General features: G+C 35.9%; 2 protein-coding genes, 1 long non-coding RNA gene and 1 pseudogene across 9 annotated transcripts; 1 reads left to right on the top strand and 3 right to left on the bottom strand.

Moving 5' to 3' along the window:
- The first annotated feature begins 1,545 nt into the window (after positions 1 to 1,545).
- LOC147542145 (uncharacterized) lies at positions 1,546 to 4,197 on the top strand. Of its 6 annotated transcripts, XR_015224375.1 has the most exons (6): positions 1,546 to 1,687; positions 1,995 to 2,112; positions 2,201 to 2,736; positions 2,794 to 3,061; positions 3,481 to 3,651; positions 3,751 to 4,197. It is a non-coding gene; the product is annotated as an uncharacterized LOC147542145 (long non-coding RNA). The 6 variants fall into 6 exon arrangements; XR_015224373.1 differs by lacking the exon at positions 2,794 to 3,061 and having other exon boundaries at positions 2,201 to 2,295; XR_015224371.1 differs by having other exon boundaries at positions 2,794 to 3,651.
- Positions 4,198 to 7,535: 3,338 nt separating this feature from the next.
- Positions 7,536 to 8,957, bottom strand: LOC147542144 (putative O-methyltransferase 3). The gene is made up of 2 exons (XM_086638586.1): positions 8,395 to 8,957; positions 7,536 to 8,105 (listed from the first exon to the last, which is right to left on the bottom strand). Exons 1-2 carry the CDS (start codon positions 8,902 to 8,904, stop codon positions 8,061 to 8,063), a joined length of 555 nt encoding a protein of 184 aa, XP_086494712.1. The 5' UTR covers positions 8,905 to 8,957; the 3' UTR covers positions 7,536 to 8,060.
- Positions 8,958 to 15,475: 6,518 nt separating this feature from the next.
- On the bottom strand, positions 15,476 to 17,062 carry LOC147542143 (uncharacterized). Its single transcript, XM_086635286.1, has 3 exons — positions 16,716 to 17,062; positions 15,549 to 16,572; positions 15,476 to 15,493 (listed from the first exon to the last, which is right to left on the bottom strand). The coding sequence occupies exons 1-3, from the start codon at positions 17,060 to 17,062 to the stop codon at positions 15,476 to 15,478; spliced, it is 1,389 nt and encodes a 462-aa protein (XP_086491412.1).
- Positions 17,063 to 18,507: 1,445 nt separating this feature from the next.
- Positions 18,508 to 20,862, bottom strand: LOC147542142 (putative O-methyltransferase 3 pseudogene; annotated as a pseudogene). Its single transcript, XR_015223518.1, has 3 exons — positions 20,843 to 20,862; positions 19,410 to 19,549; positions 18,508 to 19,129 (listed from the first exon to the last, which is right to left on the bottom strand). The product of XR_015223518.1 is annotated as a putative O-methyltransferase 3 pseudogene (transcript).
- Between the last annotated feature and the right edge of the window lie 1,174 nt (positions 20,863 to 22,036).

Below are 22,036 nucleotides of genomic sequence, written 5' to 3'. Positions count from 1 at the left end.
CAGAAAACTGAATTGAAACAATAAAGTTTGTTAACAATCTTTCTTGTTTCTATTTCAGGTGATGGTGGCCTTTAGACAGGAATAGAAGCTGCCTTTAGACAAGTCTTGGAGAAGTCACTTTGGGCCGGTCCTGTTGACTGAGCTTGGTCAATACCTGTTGACATATGACCAATTCATGTTGACCAAATATAAACTCAAGTGTTGCCCTAATCTCCTCTTTATTCTCTTACCAGGAAACCCTAGGAAACCCTAGTTTCCACAACTGAGAATTAGGAAAAATTAAGTGATCATTTTTAACCAAAATAAAAAAAAATTATGGAGTTTTTACCAAATTTCCCTATTCTATGTGACATAAATTAGAAAACGGCATACCAGATCATCTAGCCAATGTTTTAGCACCAGGGAAAACCAAAACCACAAGAACACATAAACTTTTAGGTATAACATTACACATACATATTAATAGAGACACACATTAATTATTACGGATATACCTCAATTAGGGAACGAAACCCTGAAAGTGGAGTTATCTTGTAGTCACTAAAACCCGATTCAGAGAAGAGCTCCTTCCATTCTTTCTCAGTTCTTTCTTTACCATTAACCATAGCCATCATCATTATGTCAAAAAGAAGTTGGGTTTCAATTTCAGTTTCTTTCGCATTCTCTTTTTTCTTCTCATGTTCCATCACAACGTCTACTATAATCACCTTTCCGCCCTCTTCTCTAGATGGGATGGCTTTTCTGCAGTTTTTCAATATCTTTATGCAGTCATCGTCCTTCCAATCATGTATAACAAACTGCAAATTTATAGCCATATTCAATATACATGATTGTTAATCATATTCTTTATTGGAAACAATCTTATATAATACGGTGTAAAACAACTTAGACGATTATTGAAAATTTAGTCTGGTCGTTTTTCTTATCGGGAGTTTGATAAAGATTACATCAACGATTTATATAAAATTTTCTTTATGTAAATCGACTCAAAATAGAAGGGTACTATTGGTGTCAATAATTATACCAAAATCGGTTAATTACGATCTCCCTATAACAACTACTACCTCGCGGATTTTCACTCTCTACTTTTCTCTCCACGCAAAATTACCAAAACTTTCTCGAGATATCTCCCAAAATTGGTACACTTCTTCTCCTTTTCGATATGGTTTTTTATTCTTATTCACACAAAAATTACAAATTCAGTTCAGGTTTTGTGAATATCCAGAACCTAGTAGTTCTGGATGAAGAGAAGAGAGAAAGTTGGTCGAGATGTATAGAGAGAGAAAGAAACAATGAGATTGAATACACAACAACATTTATGTATAGCAAGGAAATACAATATAGGAAAAATGACTATTTAGGTAGAAAAACTTATCTTAATAACTATAAAAGTCTGCACTTTTTATTTATAACTAAGAGTTGTCAAAATACTATTGGTAGAGATGCATAGAGTTTAAAATAATATGAGTATTTATCAATCAGGTCATTTTTTATTTTTCTTTGTTCCCAAAATACCCTTATATACTACTCTCTTTCCGCCAAAAGATTTCATCATCGAAGAGAGAGAGAAAGGGTTTTAGAGAGAGAACGAATGGCGACGGAGCTCGAATTGAAGGAAATGGTAGATGATCTTGAAACACTGAAACTAATTATATCAGATCCAAATCATCATCAATCGATTCTCAAGGTACTTCTTATTCCGATCGTCGTTTTCCTCGATCTATCTCCTTGTTTTTTTTCCCTGATTTTTTTTTCTGTAATTTAGGTCAATCATCATGTTTAGGAAACCTAGATATGAAATTGACGATCTCGTCTACGTCCAAAAAAATTTCTGTATTAATGAAATTAAAATTGGACTGATTAATTGGAAATCTGGATCATGTAGTTTGTGAATCAGTAGTTTAATCTTATCTAACCTAATTAAGCCAATATTTGTAGAATAAAACTATAACTGACTTTCTTGTGGAAATATTTATATGTTCATGGTTTTGTAGCTGCAAGAGTTTGTAGAACTCGGTGTTATAACAAGTTTTGAGTGTGTTGTTTCATTTTTCGCCAAAGAAATCGTTGCTGGCTTGTTCAGATTTGAGCTGATTCATCTATTTTCCCAGGGTAAGCCAATATATTCCTATCTGTTGTTTATCTGATTAGAGACTTACATAACTTAAATTGTCTGACTTGTTTCTTTAATGAACTACAGTGAAAAACAGCAACCCTAACTGGTGGGTAGCAGATTATGATCAGCTGAAATTTGATGAAGTCGTCGGGTTGGATTTGTAGTTTTTGTGCTGATGGGTAACATCCCTAACATTTATCTGTGTTCTGAATATCATTACCAACATAGAATATATGATGAAGTTTGGGTATCTTTTTGTTGTGAGATCTGTGATGTTTACCTCACATGCTACTTTTCATATATAAAGCCAGATGATAATACACAATTGTCAAGCCCGAAGAATGGTTTGAATATTATTAAGTCTTACGAGGGAAAGCCGTCACTGGTTTTGGTGAGTTAAGACTTTCGAATTTGGCTGACTCATCTGGGCCCTAATTAAAATATTGACGAAGCCGAATTTGTATCCTATAGCGTTCCTACGTCCCATATTTCAGTTTAGGACTTGCCGAGCCAAAGATTGGATCACATATTTCAGAATAAACCAAAATTCCTTGTCAAAGCAATGAGTTAGTTTCGAAAGAGATCTATCTAAGTAGTTATGAATTGAATTATAGAACTGGGTTTTCCTCAGATTCGAGCAAACTTTAGTTTATTCTTGAAAAATGAGAAAAATGGAGGCTATTTAGAAGATTTTGATGTTTAATGAAAAGGTTGTGGTTTAATCATTTTAGAAACTTGCACGCTCGAGAATGCCTTACCATTGTGGTCTAAGTATGGCCATCATGCTTAAACCCAGACCTGTGTTTCAACCAATAAAAAAACTCAAAACATCTGCATGATCTTGAAGTTGTTTAAGAACTTGGTTAGGTCGGTATGCATCTAATGAACAATTAGATTTTGTGAAGACTCTTCCACAGCAGGACTTCATTTTTAGTGTGGTAAAATGTAAGTAACTCCTTCTTCCACTAGCTAATCTCTGCAAATAGTAAGTTAAGTCCTCTAAAACCCGATAAACTCGAAACTCTTTGTTTTAGAAACTGACTTTTTAGACCAAAAGTTGAGTTAATTGGGTTGTTTACGACACTGGGTTGCTCTTGGATTTCATCATTTTTCAAGCAAATAGGAGATTACATTTGATTTTGACAAAGATAATAAGTGTTTTAGGTGTTCTTTCAGAGTAGTTCATCAAGTAGACTTTGGGTTTACTTTTATGTAGTTAGTGAATGTTGATTTGAAGACAAAGATGAAATCTTGGAGTGGTTTAGGTATAGGGTTGAGTTTAGTGGTTGCTTGCCTTCTCTTAGCTCTTGTTAAAGAGATTTACTAATTGTTGTTCGATACCTATATTGTGTGGATCGGACCAGGCCATGATGAAGGATTGGTTTGGGAACTACGTAGTACAGAAGGTATTGGAGACCTGTGATGATGAACAACGTGAAAGGATCCTATCTCGAATAAAAGTGCACTTGGACGTGCTGAAGAAGTACACTTACGGCAAACATATAGTTGCCTGTGAAGAGAAGCTTGTTCAAGCTGTGGGTGTTGTTTCGTTTTTCTTTTACCTTAATTTTTCATGTCGCTCTCCTTTCATCTTCAGGAATTTTGATTTCAATTGAAATTTTTGTTGCTTGCAGAAAGAAGGATTGTTCTTCAGTCTTCCTATCTGTCATCTTAGCTGCTGTAGAAAGTCCTTGTACAACTAACTGAAGCTGATTTTGATGCTTGCACAGTTATGTTTGGAAAAAACTGTACATTTTTTGTTAGAAGAAGTAAATATAGCATATAGCTAGAATGATGCAAAAGCGGAAGCTCATATAATGAATATGAACCTGATTCCCGAATGAACTGGACAAGTGATTGTACAAGTTTCCACAAAGGTTTCGTGAACAGGTAAAGGAATATAAGACAGGAAGAATGGTAAATAGCATGAACATGAATGTACAAAAAATTTCACCATATGGAAAGCCTTTAGTGTTCGGGTTAGACTGAAGTTCTCTTTTTGTTTACATTATGGACCGACGCTTATCCGTTTTAACTTTGTATAAAATAGTTTCTATCAAATTACCAAGTGAAATTTCTCATTTTTGTTTGAGTTACTGCCTTATTCTTGCTGTGTTTTTTTAATGTTTTTTTCTTATCATAGAGGCTCTCTGTTAAGTGAGAGAAGCAAATCCAAGTTAGTGTTTGTTATGTTCTTAAGTTAGACGCCGAATCAAACTCGTCTGTCTAAATTAACACATTTTGTAGAACAGACTGTTGCAAACACGTCTGCATAACAGACTGTTGCAAATACGTTTGCGAAAACATGTAAAAGAAAAAAATGTCGTTTTGTTGGGGGGTTTTTTTTTTGAAAAAAAAGTATTGAAAGTGGATCTTGTTAGAAAGCTAATGAAAAATAATTTCTAAATATATAATTTTTATAAAAATCCGACCTCTCAAACAAAAGTTATATCGATTTAAAATTTAAAGAAAAATAAAAGAATTTAGTTACACAAAATGACAAAAAGGAGTATTTTAGTATTTGCACATTTTTTGACCTTAATAATAGTTTTCAAAGGTTTTGTGTTTTTATACTCATTTTCAATTTTATTTTGACCTTTCTAAAAATTACCCCTTTTAGTCAAAACCTAATTATTATTTATACTTTTAATAACTCAAATTCAATAATCATGGATTTCACTTCCACTTGTGTTTGATACACGTTTCTCTCCGGGAAACAACAAGGCTAGACAACTCGCCTCTTGGGACTTCCACTTGAACCGCATTTCAGATAAATAAGTTTCTCTCTCCATGTGTCTGAACATGTGAGAGGAGAGAGAAACCCTAGTTTCTCTCACATGCGGTTCAAGTGGGAATCTCAAGAGGCGGGTTGAGTATACTTTTTGTTCGGGGAAAGTAGAAAATTTTAATTTCTCTATAATGAAATTTTTTCAAGTGTTTGGTCGGTAATTTATGGAAAAGGAAATAAGCAATTACGTGACTTCTTTTTCCCTTTTTTACTCAAAAAGTGGGAATATCTTACCCACCTCCCACTAGGGAAAGAGTTTCTTCTAAAGGTGAAAGTTCTATTTTCTTTTACTCCCTCGGGACATATCTATAGTTTTTCTCTACTTTTTTTTTTTATGTAGAGTCTCTATGTCTCTCTCTTCCAACCGATGCATCTCTCTTTTTTGCAACATCTAAATCTCCTCCTTAGTCCTGACAATCCCATTCTCTCTCTCTCTCTCAAATTTCATATTAAAGTTACAAGTTGATCTTTTCGTCCCATCTCTTAATTCCCTTTCTTTCTCGTATTAGAGGCAAGTAGTTTATTAGGTAGTCATTAATGCTTCAATATAGTTTGCATCTGGTGCTCTTCTCTTATCAAATTCCTCACTCCCTCTCTCTCTCTCAACTATTTTGTTTTTAATTCAACCATTTCTCGTGAGCCAATAGTAAATGTTTCACTGGTGTTTTTTTTTCACGTTCATAATTATTAATGGTCCACCTCTTAGTGAAGCTCTATTCAAGCATGATATGTAGTTAGATGGTAAGAAGTTAGACATACCGATTTTGCTGTGGTAGCATGGTCGTATAGGGATTGCAGGGTAGTGCTAGAATCTGAATGCTATTTTCTGTGGCCACGGTTTTGGAGAATAAAAAATTTATTCCCTCAACCGGAATGGTGGTGGTGGGAAGTTGTGGTGAAGGTGATAAAGAGAATGAAGATTAAGGAGTAATGTTTGATCAACTGAATTTTTGGACTAAAATAGAATATATTCTTGAGAATATATAAAAAAAAACATGGATTCCCTAGTGAATTTATTCCCTGATTATTCTTTATTCTCAAGGCCTTTGTTATTTCTTAAACAAAGATCTTTCACGATGTGATATTTTATCCTTCAAAAATATTCCACGATGTGATGTTTTAAGATATATTGTTTTAGGATACTTTTACAGATAAAAATTATGAATAACATGATTTGTTTTTTTTTTTGTGTGAGAACAAAAAAAAAAGGAAAGTAGTGTAAAAAGAAAGTAGTGTGACAAATTGTGAAGACAAATATTTTTCTCTGATACTAATAAACATTGGAAAGTAGAGACACATAAAAATAAGATATTTTTTCTTAACAAATTAAATAAAAAATAATACATAAAATATTCTAGTAAATGTTTTTCAGGGTAAAAGTTTTTTTTCTTTTTAGAGTTAAAAGGGTACAAGTTTTGAGATAAAATTTCTCCATATTTTTTCTTCGGGAGTGCTACATGTACAAGATCCTTGACAAAATTTGTGACTTAATGACCCTTTTTCACCAAAAGACAAAAATTGATCTAAGCTTTTCAAAATTTGACTTTGATCGGGACCGTTCAATTGGCATTTTGTCAAGAATCTTTTACGTACATTTAGCATTTCCCTTTTTTCTTTTTTCCAACTTGCTACCAAACACACAAATCAAGGACTCACTCATCCCAGTGCAAATTAAAGTAGGAAAAAATGGGGACTAGCAATAAGTGGTGGGACCCACTTTTTAGTTCAAATAAATGGTGCACACCTTGACGTGGGTTGCCGGTGGTGGGGTTGTTCCCAACCGTGATAGGTTAAGTCCGTGTAAAAAGAAACTGATCTCCACCCTTTCCAGGTCTATTTTCTCCGGAGAAAGACCAAAAATCCTAGATCGATGTTTTTGTATAACTGATTTCCATCCTTTTTTTTGGTCTCTCTCCTTCTTGAAGAAGACTGATTCACTCGACATTATAATAAAAAAAATGATCCAAAGTGCTCCAAAAGTATGAAAATAAGAGTCAGAAAAAGCAGAATTCTTAAAAACCAGGAGACTCAAACAAGGAGAAGATGATCGCCATGGCAAAACAAAAGGGCAAACAAGCCTATTTTAAGAGGACTCGAGGAAATCAAAGAAGGCGTTAGAAAGCCTGAATTACTTATCGGGATAATACAATTGTTGGGGAGAGAGGCATCTAACCAAACATTATAAATGCATGCTATTCTGGTTCAGCAGAACAAGCCTATTTAAAGAGCACAGTCGCTTATTTATGGTCGCAGAAAACCTGAAAAGTTTTATAATTGAAATCGAAGGTCTAGCAAAAGGTGTTTCAACCATTGGAGCTCGGTTGTTAGAAATGCAGGAGCATAATATTCTGGTTCAGCAGAAGATCGACAACGGTTGGATGTTTCTTGGATTTCCAAGACAACGGACACGCACCAAGCATTGTGAAGTAGTCTGTGGTACAATGACGAGTAATGTGGCAACTGCCTCATGCAGAATCAGTAAAACCCAAAAATCTCAAAGAACTTCGAAATGAAAGGAGGATCTCATGATAAAGGGTTCTCGTTTGCAAACAAAGAAGGAGGTTAGGTCGTTACACGTCATACATTATTTTTTTAATATAAGCACAACTTAAACAAAGCAGTTAATGAATGTTTGCAAACATTAAGAATTAATAAGATGTTAAAAATAGTTAATGGATATAACATTATTTATCTTGTGTACACAACAGAAATCACAAAACACAACAGTCAACAATAGAACTTCAGGACAAAATACCACATTTGTTAAAAACAATTGTAGTTTATTAGCCAATTTTTTGTCACTGGACAAACCAAAACCCAAAGAGCACAAAATCATAATCAAATGAACACACAAACACACTGATGTTGGCACAGACGGCTAAGGATAAACCTCGATCAAGGAACGAAACCCTAAAAGAGGAGTAATTTTATAGTCACTAAAGCCAGATTCAGAAAAGAGCTTCTTCCATTCTTTCTCTGTTCTTTCTTTGCCATCAACTAGAGTCAGCATCATCATGTCAAAGAGCAGTTGGGTTTCAGTTTCAGTTTCATGGACATTTTCTTTTTTCTTCTCAGGCTCCATCACAGCATCTACTATTATCAACTTTCCTCCCTCTTCTCTAGATGGAATGGCTTCTCTGCAGTTCTTCAGTATCTTTACACAGTTTTCATCACTCCAGTCATGCACTCATGCATAATGAACTGCATATTTGTAGTCACACATATATATATATATATATATATATATATATATATATATATATATATATAGGTAAGCATAATATAGTCCCACATAGACAAAACAAAAGTCTCTCGAAAAGTGGAAAATAATACTACTAGATAAGACCTCCTCCCTCATTGTCAATTAATTTTAGGAGATCCATTTTGAGCATGGGGTTGTTATTATTATCATCCCTACAGGATTGTCCCAGCCTGCAGGGGAAGTGGTAATACCTAGCTAGGTTATATGTGTATGCAGATGTTGACATACCTTCATGAAAACGGAATTGGCGCAAGAGATGGACACAAACATGTCACCCCCAATGAATTCTATGTTGTTGTTGTCCTTTGGCAAATCAGCAATCACATTTGGGAGGTCAAGAACAGAGCATTTTATGTGTGGAAATGCTGCAGAAATAGCCTTAGCAGCAGAGCCTATGCCTCCTCCAACATCAACCAAGGAAGAGTCATTAGCCATGGCTTCATTAAATGCCTTGCCAAGTTCAGGTTTCTTCTGCTCCAAGAACTCCCAGAGATGCATACCATAAGCAGCCATGAATGCCGAGGATCCGGTACTCTTCTCTTCATAGCAAGTATTTAAGAAATGCAAAGCCGTCATAAATATAGGATCCACGACGGTTAGAACAACAGATGACATGTTGGTAGTATTGTCTTTAAGCAAGAGCCTTGAAGATGATGTCAGCACAAACCCTTCTTCTTGTTTTTGATTTTCGTCAAGTTTTTGCGTAAGAAAGAAGCCACCGTGAATCAAGAAGCGCATTAGACGATAGACGTAATCAGTCTTTGCTGGTGGTAGAGAGAGTGCAGCAACAAGGCTAGTGTAAGAGGATGCAAGGAAGAAGAAGATTCAGAAGGAAGAAAGAACGAATGCTAAAGGCACTCCCTCCATCACTCGTGTACTTCACTCGTGCGCCTACTATAATGGCTGTTATGAAGTTAGTTAATATTGTTAGTGTTAGTTAATATTGTAATTAGTGATAACGAACTATTACTCTCACTCTCTCTCTCTCTCTAGAATGGTTAGCTATATAACTGAGAAGTCTTGTAAATCGTTTGTTAATGAAAGTGAATGAGTTGAATCTTACTTTCCTTCATGGTACCAGAGCCCTAATGGTTTAGATCAAAATCGATCCAAGAAAACCTAATTGGGACGAGACCTAAATAGATCAAAAGGAGTTGAAACTTCCGTCATCAAAGAATCAGAGTATTCAATCTTCTAAAACACAACTACGAGATCTTCTTCTGCATCATCGAATCAGAGAAATAATCTCATCTCATGGAAAATCCAGAAATTATCAATAATCCCCCAATTCATACTATGAACCCTAATTCAGGTCAGATATCTTACAATGCTAACATAACCAATCTAATTTCTACAAGATTAGATGGCTCCAATTTTCTCAGTTGGAAAGATCAAATCGAGAATGCCCTAATTGGCAATGATCTCATGTGCTATATTGATGGATCCTATGAAGAACCTCCACAATTGATTCAAATCGAAGGAAGAGATACTGTAAATCCTGCCTATATTCAATGGAGGAAGAATGACAGTTTTGTTAAAGCCTGCATCAAAGCTACAATTAACCAATCTATAGCATCAGACATTCTAGGGTTAAAAACAACAAGAGATATATGGAGATATCTTGAACAAATTTATCTTCAGGAATTCGAAGCTAAGAAGTCATCACTAAGGCATAAACTACAAACTATCAAGAAAGGTACATCTTCTATTTCTGAATATTTGAGTATGATTAAAACTTTGGCTGATTCCCTTGTAGCAGTAAATGATCGAGTTAGTGATGTTGAATTAACTAGAATAGCTTTACAAGGATTGGGTAAAGAATACTCCCAATTTGTTATTACAATTCAGAATAGAGATGTAGTTTTGAGTTTTGGAGAACTTAGAAGTAGATTGACTCATCATGAAGTTTGGCTGAAAGAACAAGAATCAAATGAAGAAAATGAATCTTATTTTGTGAAAAAATACCAATCAAAGAATCAAATAAAACCTTTCTTTAACACTAGATTCCCAAACCAGACCCAAAATTCAGAAGGGTCTCAACAGAGAAATCAATTTAGACAAAATCAAAGACAAATACCATCTCAATCAAGAAACACATTCTTTGATTATACTACCATACCTTGTGGTATTTGTTACAAATGGGGTCATACAGCTAGGCAGTGTAGAATGAGATTTAGAGATTTTCCTGAATCAACATCCTCAAACAAAGTACCTCAAAGAAATTTTGCAAACTTACATTTGCAAGAAATAGAAGAAGAAGAAGATGAGGATGAAGATGGGTCTTTTGAACAACAAGATGAAGGAGAAGAGCAAGCACATTTTGTTCATTATGATGAAAATCAAGAGGTCTCACATGAAGCACATTTATCTTGTCAAAATGAGAAAGATAGGAAATGGATTGCTGACACAGGGGCTAGCAGCCACATGACCTATACAAAAGGAAATCTCACTGTTAGTGAACCATATAAAGGCACAAATGGGGTTTTGATAGGTGATGGTAAGTCTTTACCTATATCTAGCACAGGAGAGGCAACTGTTAGCTCTGGCTCAGCTACTTTTCAGCTCAAAAAGGTACTCCATGTACCAACTATTCAAAGAAACTTGCTCTCCATTTCTAAATTCACAAAAGAGAATTTTTGTAGTGTTGAGTTTCTACCATGGGGCTTTATGGTCAGAGACTTATGGTCCAAAGAGGTTCTTGCTGATGGACCCATGGTGAATAATCTATATAGCATTGATCTTACACTCAATCCATATGAAAAATCTCTAGATGATACTGAGGAAGCTTATTCTGTAAAAGCATCTGCTCAAACTTGGCACAATAGGCTAGGACATCCTTCTAAAGACATCATTTTGAACTTAGAAAAAGAAAACAGGATCAAACTAAGCTCTAGGGATTTCATATCTCTATGCAACTCTTGTCAACTAAGCAAGAGTCATAAGTTACCTTTTGCCTCTTCATCAAGTATATCTTCTGGTCCTCTTCAATTGGTATACTGTGATATATGGGGACCATCCCCTGTAACAACAAAATCAGGGATAAGATACTATATACTATTCATGGATGACTTTAGCAAGTTTTTCTGGATTTACCCTCTTAAGCTAAGGTCAGAAAGTTTGAGCTATTTTCAAACCTTCCAGAGGCACTATGAAAAGCTCATCTCAACATCCATTAAGGTTTTTCAAAGTGATGGGGCTCCTGAACTGTCAAAAGGAGACTTCAGAGCTCACTTAAACAAATGTGGGATACTATTTAGAAGCTCCTGCCCCTATACACCTGAGCAAAATGGGGCTGCAGAGAGAAAGAATAGATAAATTACACCAGTGGGTAACTCATTGCTCTTTCAGGCCTCAATGCCTAAGGATTTCTGGTTTCATGCCTATGACACAGCCACCTATATCATAAACAGAACTCCCACTAAGGTACTTTCTTATCTAACACCTTATGAAGTTATGTTTAATAAATGTCCAGATTACTCAATGCTTAAAGTTTTTGGATCACTATGTTATCCATATTTGGGAGATGTGAAAAATGATAAACTATCACCTAGGTCTGTTAGGTGTGTGTTCATAGGTTATAGTACAACTCACAAGGGGTATAAATGCTTAGATATGTCCTCTCATAAAGAATATGTATCTAGGCATGTTATTTTTGATGAGTCTTGCTTCCCTTTTGCTGAAACCAGCACACACATTCCTTCACATAGCCATGAACAGCCTACCCCATATCAAATTTTACAGTTACCTATACTGACTCAAAGTCCATTAACTTCCATACCCTCATATCATACTAGCTATCCACAATCTGATCAGGAGCTGTCCATCAATATGCCTCCCTCAACCTCATCATCTATGCTCCCTATCTCACCACATTCACAAATAGAGTCTTCCTCAACCTCATTACCCACTCCTTCTATCTCACCACATTCCAATTTAGAACCTATTCCACCAGAAGTTACTCCTCCTATTCTCACTAATCAACACCCTATGCAAACTGGATTGAAAAGTGGGATAGTTAAGCCCAAAGGTATTCCTGATCATGTTTCACATTTCACTGTTCCTCATGCTATTCATTCACCATATATTGCTGCCATCTCTTCTGTACCTGAACCAAAATCTTATAAGGTAGCTGCTCAAGACCCAAATTGGGTTCAAGCAATGAAATCTGAATATAAAGCTCTAATTCAGAATAAAACATGGACATTGACACCCAGATTACCATCTATGAATGTCCTTGGGTGCAAGTGGGTTTTTAAAGTCAAGTACAACTCTGATGGTTCTCTTGAAAGGTACAAGGCAAGATTAGTTGCTCAAGGGTACTCCCAGCAAGAAGGTATAGATTACCAAGAAACATTTAGTCCTGTGGTGAAGATACAGACCATTAGAGTAGCTCTTACATTGGCAGTGACCCGTCAATGGTCTATCCAACAACTTGATGTGTCCAATGCCTTCCTCCATGGGGACTTGAGTGAAGCTGTCTATATGAAACAACCTGCTGGTTTTGAGAATTCTCAATTTCCTGATTATGTCTGTCTTCTTCATAAGTCTCTATATGGACTTAAACAGGCTCCAAGAGCCTGGTTTACAAGAATAGCAACCTATTTACAACAATGGGGTTTCAAGAGAAGCACCTCAGACACATCTATGTTTGTGTTCTACTTGGATGGCCAAATTCTTATTTTCCTTCTCTATGTTGATGATATTATTCTCACTGGTTCAAGTGAGTCTTTGATGAAGAAATTGGTCACTGATTTAGGACATGAGTTTGCTATGAAACAACTAGGTGTGCTTCATTACTTTTTGGGTATAGAGGTTAAGTATCAAGGCTCCTCTCTGGAATTGACTCAAACAAAGTACATTACTGAGCTTCTTCATAAGTCTGAGTTACTGGACAGTAAGCCAAGCTTAATTCCAGTGTCTCATGGCAAAAGAGTTTCTAAATTTGATGGAGAACAGATTGATAACCCTCTTTTCTATAGGAGTATGTGATGGAGACCATCAAGATGGGCCTCACGACCGAACTAGTTAGAGGGCCTCGTGGCCGAGTCCATTAGGGTTAGAGTTTAGGAGTTCCCATGTTTTAGTATTTCCTACTAAGTCTAGGTTTAGAAGTTTCTATATTTGAGTATCTTTGATATTTAGGAATCCTAATTTGAGTCTATCTAGAAGTTTCTAAGTTCCTATAAAAGGAAGTCAAGTCTGTCCTTGTTATTCAGATCAGAGAATATTATCAACCAAGTTTATTATTAATCAAGTTTATTGTTTATCGTTATTTTATCAGTTTTATTTCGTTAGTTTAGTTTATTAACAATGGTGGATTCCATTACTTTTACGCTTCCGCAACAATCTACATCAGCTGGTATTCAGAGCTTTAAGAATCTGGGAACAGATAATTTTTGTTAAATACTTCTCATCTTGAATGTTGGAATAATCTTCCGCGTTTAGGTTGGGATCCTTTAAGAGATGCACAACAACTCTATGTTGATCGAAAAGATCAAAACAAAATTAATGTCGATTCCAAAATTCCTATGTTTGTTTATTAATATCATATAGATTTTTGGATTCAACAGATGGAAGATTGGTTTATAAACCAAGAAGTCCATGACGAAGATAAGGTTTTTGTCATCGAACAACACTTGTCTAAAAGAGTCTATGAAAAATTCAACGAGATGCAATGGAGACTCATTGATCAAGGAAAAAAATTCGTCGACGATTGGACTACATTGAAAAGCATCTTTAGGTATGTTTTTCTTCCTTTAGATGAATATTTTTCATATGTGGAGACAAAGATTGAATCCAGTAGACAGTTCTCGAATGTTACTTCGGTCACCGTGTTCGATGGTATTGAAGAAGTTCTTGACAAAAAAAAATAAAATTTTCTCAATGACGGAGGAACAAGAAGAACAAAGTGAATTATCCTCTTTTAGCTTGAAAAGGTCAGCTCATTCTAGTTTAGATTTGATTAAGCCATATTCGAGTTTGGTTTATAAGCAACACGAAGATGAACGTGGGAAGATCGTTCAAGTGAAGAAATTCAAGGTTGATTTTTCCATAAAATATTATGTGGTGTTTGTGGTCTTCTTCATCAAATTAAAAGATGACGGGAGATGTTGCAATTTGTTAGAAGTTTCTTTCCTATATTTATTTTTGCAAGATTCTTTGCACTATGAGATTGAAGCTAGTGATTTCGTCCAAGTGGGTGTCCTTCGACCCCAATGCACCGTTCGCTCGAAGTGGGAATTAAGGATTGCATTGTTGAGTCTCACTTGAGGGCAAGTTCGTTCTCGGTCGGGGAGTATGATGGAGACCATCAAGATGGGCCTCACGACCGAACTAGTTAGAGGGCCTCGTGGCCGAGTCCATTACGGTTAGAGTTTAGGAGTTTCCATGTTTTAGTATTTCCTATTAAGTCTAGGTTTAGAAGTTTCTATATTTGAGTATCTTTGATATTTAGGAATCCTAATTTGAGTCTATCTAGAAGTTTCTAAGTTCCTATAAAAGGAAGTCAAGTCTGTCCTTGTTATTCAGATCAGAGAATATTATCAACCAAGTTTATTATTAATCAAGTTTATTGTTTATCGTTATTTTATCAGTTTTATTTCGTTAGTTTAGTTTATTAACAATGGTGGATTCCATTACTTTTATGCTTCCGCAACAATCTACATCATGATGTAGAACGCAGCGGAATTTAAGAATAAAACAAACTAATACGAAGAACGATAAAATAACGATTAAATAACTCTAAATAACTGTAAACTCGATTAAACTTGATTGGGTTTTCTCTTCAACATGGGAATAATGGACAAACTAGATATCCTTTTACAGGATTCTGGACTTTCCTAGATAGACTTGAATTAGACTTTCCTAAATAAATAAAATACTGCAACTTCCTAAATAACTAGACTCAAATCTGGACCTTTCCAATTATTTGAAATACTAAAATAACATAATTTCCTAAACCTAAATTCTCTAATAATCATACTAAAATTGGGACTTCCTAAAGCTACTCTCCATGGCCGGATGGCCATGGCCCGGTTTAGTCATGGAAAAAGCCTCCACGCCGGGTGCCCCTGCATCAGCATCCCCTTCTCCCAAGAGGTTCGTCCCGAACCGTTTGATGAAGAAAACCATGTGATGTACTCGTATACGATAAACCTTGCCATGGCGATTCGTAACTCCCACTTCGAACGAATTTTGCACGGAATGTGGAGGAGACCAATTTGCGAGAAAGTGCCAACCTCATTCTCATTCTCGTACTGTAATGAGGCTCGCAACGTTAATTGTGGGAAATATACCACTTCTAATAGACTTAAGCCTCTCCCGTCATCTTGTATATCACCCCGCAAAAACAATCGCGATAGATTCTTTGAAAAACCACTAACTAGTGCAATGGTTGCTGCGTTACTCCGTAATGGAGATTCTCTAGAGTCCCTAAGGTTCCAGAAAATTATTTTCGGCACATAAATGGAACCCCTCTTTCGATATTTCTGCTCGATGACTTGATAGTAGGTTTCCAAATCATTCCTCAAAGCTTCATTCATATCGTGAAACACAATTATCGCCCTTATCATCCGTACAACCTGATGTGGTCTCTTAACAACAATATCCAAAATCCAATTTAAAACCATTTCAAGATCTGTTGAACACCCCCAGTCTATATATCTCCTGAAATTCGTCCTCGAACAAAAATTGTTGCCATCGATTAGGTGTAGTGGAGGGTTACTATAAAATGTGATAACCTTCCCTTTACATGGAACTTTATTCATATCAGGTAGTAGTAACCCGAAAGCGACACAAACATCCATTGGAGTTTCTGAGAGAATCCCTGACACATCATAACCTGCGATGTACTCCTGCAATTTGCCGTCTTTGAATAAATCATCGAACCTTATGCGCCATGGAAGTTCGACGACTTCACAACCTCCTCTGAAATCATCATGTTTGTATAATGATGCCATACTTTGGTGTAGTAATGTTGCTCCAGCAACAAGTTTCTTCTCTTTTCGTTTCACACTATCAAGATAAATTTGATATCTTCCACGTTTTTCCCTGTTTAATCCGTCATCTTTATCAATTTTTCGAACTGGCAGACCTTCAAGAATGTTGTACAGAATCTGAGGCAAGTCTTGGAAATAACCTTTAGCAAAAGTTTTGACATGGAAAGCTAGGGTTTTAGGGTGGTTTTGGTAAAGTCCTAAAGAAGCAGCATAAATCCCTTCTTTATCCGATTTGCCGGTATTTCCACTCAACGGACAAATGCACTTCAGAGAAGGTAATGGTTTATGATGCCACACCAATTTTTGCCATTGCATCATACTCTTCGGCCATGAATCAAAAACAATATGGAAGAAAAAATCAACCAATGGTTTTCCGGTAGAATGATAAGTGGAAGACTCATTCTTTGTACTACCTTTAATTTCAACACCAATTTTTTTTAAATTGGAAACTGTTAGAGTAATGTAACTGGTTTGGATAGATGGCAATGGTGGTCGAATTAGGTTTTCACACCCAACAATTGTATGGAAGAAGCTAGGGTCTTGATTACTTACTTTTTTTCCTCCGTCATTACGTAAATTTTTTCACGTTCTTCTTTGATGTTATCTGAATCTGATTTATCAACATTCATACCGTTGAACTCATCCTTTTCCTCTACTTTAGTTAATAGATTAGCACATCGATTCATATCGTCCGCCCTAGTAGTCGTATCAATCAAATCACTAATCATAAATTCTTCGTATGCTTCTTTTTCTTCTTGTTCTTCTTCTGCTTCAACTTTACCGTCGTCGTGAGCATCTTCTTCAGCGTCTTCATACTCTTCTTTTTCTTTTTCCTGATGGAACGGCAAAGTATGCGAGGAAGATGGTTGACGTATTATTTTTCTGAGGTCATCACACATATGTTTAATCTTAGCTAAATCAGATATTAGCGAGTGAACCGTTTCGAAAGAAGTCGGTTGTGGTTGTTGTGGTGGTGAATAGGAAAGAGAAGATGATTGTGTTGGTGGTGGAGGTGAATACGGTTGTATAAGAGGTGGTGAATACGGTGCCGATGTAAAATAAGAGTACGAAGGTTGCGGTGGTGGTGGTGATTGTGGTGAATAATAAGTGTATGAAGGTAGAGGTGGTGTAGAAGAAGAATATGGATGTGAAGCTGTATAAGACAATGGTGGGGGTGGTGACGGTGATGATGAATACGGTTGTGGAGGGGTTTCTCGTTCGATTTCTCCCGGATTCCAATGATAATTGTACGGGTCGTTATTCACATATAAACATGAAGAACATGAGCATTGATTCGTTATCTCTTGATGAGTATAATTTGATTGAATATAATCATCTTGACGAATATAATACGATTGATACTGATGTAACTGGTCTGGAAAAAAAATTCCAGAATCATTAGCCAAAAACTTTGGTGGCTCTGAATACCACATGATGTAGAACGCAGCGGAATTTAAGAATAAAACAAACTAATACGAAGAACGATAAAATAACGATTAAATAACTCTAAATAACTGTAAACTCGATTAAACTTGATTGGGTTTTCTCTTCAACATGGGAATAATGGACAAACTAGATATCCTTTTACATGATTCTGGACTAACCTAGATAGACTTGAATTAGACTTTCCTAAATAAATAAAATACTGCAACTTCCTAAATAACTAGACTCAAATCTGGACCTTTCCAATTATTTGAAATACTAAAATAACATAATTTCCTAAACCTAAATTCTCTAATAATCATACTAAAATTGGGACTTCCTAAAGCTACTCTCCATGGTCGGATGGCCCATGGCCCGGTTTAGTCATGGAAAAAGCCTCCACGCCGGGTGCCCCTGCATCAGTATGGTTGGGGGCCTTCAATATGTGACTATGACAAGGCCTGATATTACCTTTGCTGTGAATTACCTAGCTCAATTCATGCAGGAGCCTACCACCACTCATCTTATACTACTCAAGAAGGTACTTAGATATCTAAAAGGAACTCTTGGTGCTGGCATCTCAATTGTTTCAGGAGATACTTCATTCTTATCTGGTTTTTCAGACTCTGATTGGGGGAGTTGTCCTGACTCTAGGAGATCTACTAGTGGTTACTGTCTCTTTCTAGGGTCTACACTCATTTGATGGTCCTCTAAGAAGCAGAGTGTGGTTTCAAAGTCTTCTACAGAGGCTGAGTATAAGGCTCTCTCCTTGGCTATTTCTGAGTTGCTGTGGGTCTCTTATCTGCTGAAGGAACTCCATGTTGAAGTCACAAAACCTATGACTATTTTCTGTGATAATATGGGTGCTAAGTGTTTAGCATCTAATCCAGTTCTCCATGCAAGAACTAAGGCTATTCCTGCAGGGGAAGTGATAATACCTAGCTAGGTTATATGTGTATGCAGATGTTGACATACCTTCATGAAAACGGAATTGGCGCAAGAGATGGACACAAACATGTCACCCCCAATGAATTCTATGTTGTTGTTGTCCTTTGGCAAATCAGCAATCACATTTGGGAGGTCAAGAACAGAGCATTTTATGTGTGGAAATGCTGCAGAAATAGCCTTAGCAGCAGAGCCTATGCCTCCTCCAACATCAACCAAGGAAGAGTCATTAGCCATGGCTTCATTAAATGCCTTACCAAGTTCAGGTTTCTTCTGCTCCAAGAACTCCCAGAGATGCATACCATAAGCAGCCATGAATGCCGAGGATCCGGTACTCTTCTCTTCATAGCAAGTATTTAAGAAATGCAAAGCCGTCATAAATATAGGATCCACGACGGTTAGAACAACAGATGACATGTTGGTAGTATTGTCTTTAAGCAAGAGCCTTGAAGATGATGTCAGCACAAACCCTTCTTCTTGTTTTTGATTTTCGTCAAGTTTTTGCGTAAGAAAGAAGCCACCGTGAATCAAGAAGCGCATTAGACGATGGACGTAATCAGTCTTTGCTGGTGGTAGAGAGAGTGCAGCAACAAGGCTAGTGTAAGAGGATGCAAGGAAGAAGAAGATTCAGAAGGAAGAAAGAACGAATGCTAAAGGCACTCCCTCCATCACTCGTGTACTTCACTCGTGCGCCTACTATAATGGCTGTTATGAAGTTAGTTAATATTGTTAGTGTTAGTTAATATTGTAATTAGTGATAACGAACTATTACTCTCACTCTCTCTCTCTCTCTAGAATGGTTAGCTATATAACTAAGAAGTCTTGTAAATCGTTTGTTAATGAAAGTGAATGAGTTGAATCTTACTTTCCTTCAGCTAGAGAGAGGCATGGGTTTTCCATGGCTGTGAATTATGTCTGGTATGCCTAATAAAACAGCACATCTGAGTGTCTCTGAATGTACAGAACTGAAAACATACTTCCATATATGAGTATGAGCTCTTTGTTGTTCACTTGTGTAACTGCAAGTGAGAGTAAGTTCCAAGAGTCAAGCTTCATATGTAGATATAGAGAGCCTAACAACTAAAATTATACAAACTAATTTATATTTCAAATTCAGTTTTGAAAAAAGAAATACGTCTCCCTAGTATACTTAATGTATGGATTAATTGCTATATTCCACTCATTTGAGATTCAATGTGGAGGAAACTCTTCAAAATACTAAAGTTTTAGGGGCATGGTTTTATGGATTAACAATAAACTTGATTCATAATATTATATGATCTGAATAACAAGGACATACCTGACTTCCTTTTATAGGAACTGAGAAACTTCTAGACAGACTCAAACTAGGATTCTTAAATATCAAAGATACTCAAACATAGAAACTTCTAAACCTGAAACTCTCAAATCTAACCCTAATGGACTCGGTCGTGAGGCCCATGATGATGGCCTCCATCAACTTGTGTTTGATACACGTTTTTTCTCGGGGAAACAACAAGGCTAGACAACTCGCCTCTTGGGACTTCCACTTGAACCGCATTTCAGATAAATAAGTTTCTCTCCATGTGACTGAACATGTGAAAGGAGAGAGAAACCCTAGTTTCTCTCACATGCGGTTCAAGTGGGAATCTCAAGAAGCGGGTTGAGTATACTTTTTGTTCGGTGAAAGTAGAAAATTTTTCTCTATAATGAAATTTTTTCAAGTGTTTGGTCAGTAATTTATGGAAAAGGAAATAAGCAATTACGTGATTTCTTTTTCCCTTTTTTCCTCAAAAAGTGGGAATATCTTACCCACCTCCCACTAGGAAAAGAGTTTCTTCTAAAGGTGAAAGTTCTATTTTCTTTTACTCCCTTAGGACATATCTCTAGTTTTTCTCTACTTTTTTTTATGTAGAGTCTTTATCTCTTTCTCTTCCAACCGATGCATCTCTATTTTTTGCAACATCTAAATCTCGTCCTCAGTCCTGACAATCCCATTCTCTCTCTCTCTCTAAAATTTCATACTACAGTTACAAGTTGATCTTTTCTTCCCATCTCTTAATTCCCTTTCTTTTTCGTATTAAAGGCAAGTAGTTTATTAGGTAGTCATTAATGCTTCAATATAGTTTGCTATTATTTGGTGCTCTTTATCAAATTCCTTACACTCTCTCTCTCTCAACTATTTTGTTTTTAATTCAACCGTTTCTCGTGAGCCAGTAGTAAATGTTTTACTGGCGTTTTTTTTTTCACGTTCATAATTATTAATGGTCCACCTCTTAGTGAAGCTTTACTCAAGCATGATATGTAGTTGGAGGGTATGAAGATAGGCATACCGATTTTGTTGTGGTGGCATTGTTGTATAGGGATTACAGGGTAGTGCTAGAATCTGAATGCTATTTTTTCTGGCCACGACTTTGGGGAATAAAAAAAACTATTCCCTCAACCGGAATGGTGGTGGTGGGAAGTTGTGGTGAAGGTGATAAAGGGAATGAAGATTAGGGAGTAATGTTTGATCAAGTGAATTTTTGGACTAAAATAGAATATATTCTCGAGAATATATAAATAAAAAAAAGCATGGATTTCCTAGAGAATTTATTCCCTGTTTATTCTTTATTCTCAAGGCCTTTGTTGTGTCTTAAACAAAAATCTTTCACGATGTGATATTTTATTCTTCAAAAATATTCCACGATGTGATGTTTTAAGATATATTATTTTAGGATACTTTTATAGATAAAAATTATGAATAATTTGATTTGTTTTTTTTTTGTTTTTTTTTTTTGTGTTAGACCAAAAAAAAAAAAAAAAAAGTAGTGTAAAAAGAAAGTAGTGTGACAAGTTGTGAAGACAAATATTTTTCTCTAATACTAATAAACATTGGAAAGTAGAAACACATAAAAATAAGATATTTTTTCTTAACGAATTAAATAGAAAAAAATACATAAAATATTCTAGTAAATGATTTTCAGGGTAAAAGTTTTTTTTTCTTTTTAGAGTTAAAAGGGTATAAGTTTTGAGAAAAAAATTCTCCATATTTTTTTCTTCGGGAGTGCTACATATACAAGATCCTTTACAAAATTTGTGACTTAATGACTCTTTTTCACTAAAAGACAAAAATTGATCAAAGCTTTTCAAAGTTTGACTTTAATCGGGACCGTTCAAATGACATTTTGTCAAGAATCTTTTTCGTACATTTAGCATTTCCCTTTTTTCTTTTTTCCAACTTGCTTCCAAACACACAAATCAAGGGTTCACGCATCCCTGTGCAAATTAAAGAAGGAAAGAATTGGGACTAGCAATAAGTGGTGGGATCCACTTTTTAGTTAAAATAAATGGTGCACACCTTCTCGTGGGTTGCCTCTGGTGGGGTTGTTCTCAACCGTGATAGGTTAAGTCTGTGTAAAAAGAAACTGATCTCCACCCTTTCTTGGTCTATTTTCTCCGAAGAAATACCAAAAATCCTAGATCGATGTTTTTGTATAGAGAAATGCTGTATGGAGGGACTCTGAAAAGCGAGGTCAAAAGAGACC

Source organism: Eschscholzia californica, unplaced genomic scaffold (genome assembly GCF_041429995.1).
Source record: "Eschscholzia californica isolate CP2 unplaced genomic scaffold, dmEscCali1.0.p SCAF_4, whole genome shotgun sequence".
Classification (NCBI taxonomy): Eukaryota; Viridiplantae; Streptophyta; class Magnoliopsida; order Ranunculales; family Papaveraceae; genus Eschscholzia; species Eschscholzia californica.
Note: the sequence above shows the minus strand (reverse complement) of the source record. Positions and strands in the feature narration are given on the sequence as shown.

What these genes read in the sequence shown, in the direction of transcription:
- LOC147542144 (XM_086638586.1), bottom strand. Translation starts at nt 8,904, where the DNA reads ATGCGCTTCTTGATTCACGGTGGCTTCTTTCTTACGCAAAAACTTGAC. An exon ending in CCAATTCCGTTTTCATGAAG is followed by an intron (nt 8,106 to 8,394) that starts GTATGTCAACAT and finishes ACAAATATGCAG; the next exon opens with TTCATTATGCATGAGTGCAT.
- LOC147542143 (XM_086635286.1), bottom strand. Translation starts at nt 17,062, where the DNA reads ATGTGTGATGACCTCAGAAAAATAATACGTCAACCATCTTCCTCGCAT. An exon ending in GTAATGACGGAGGAAAAAAA is followed by an intron (nt 16,573 to 16,715) that starts GTAAGTAATCAA and finishes AATTAAAGGTAG; the next exon opens with TACAAAGAATGAGTCTTCCA.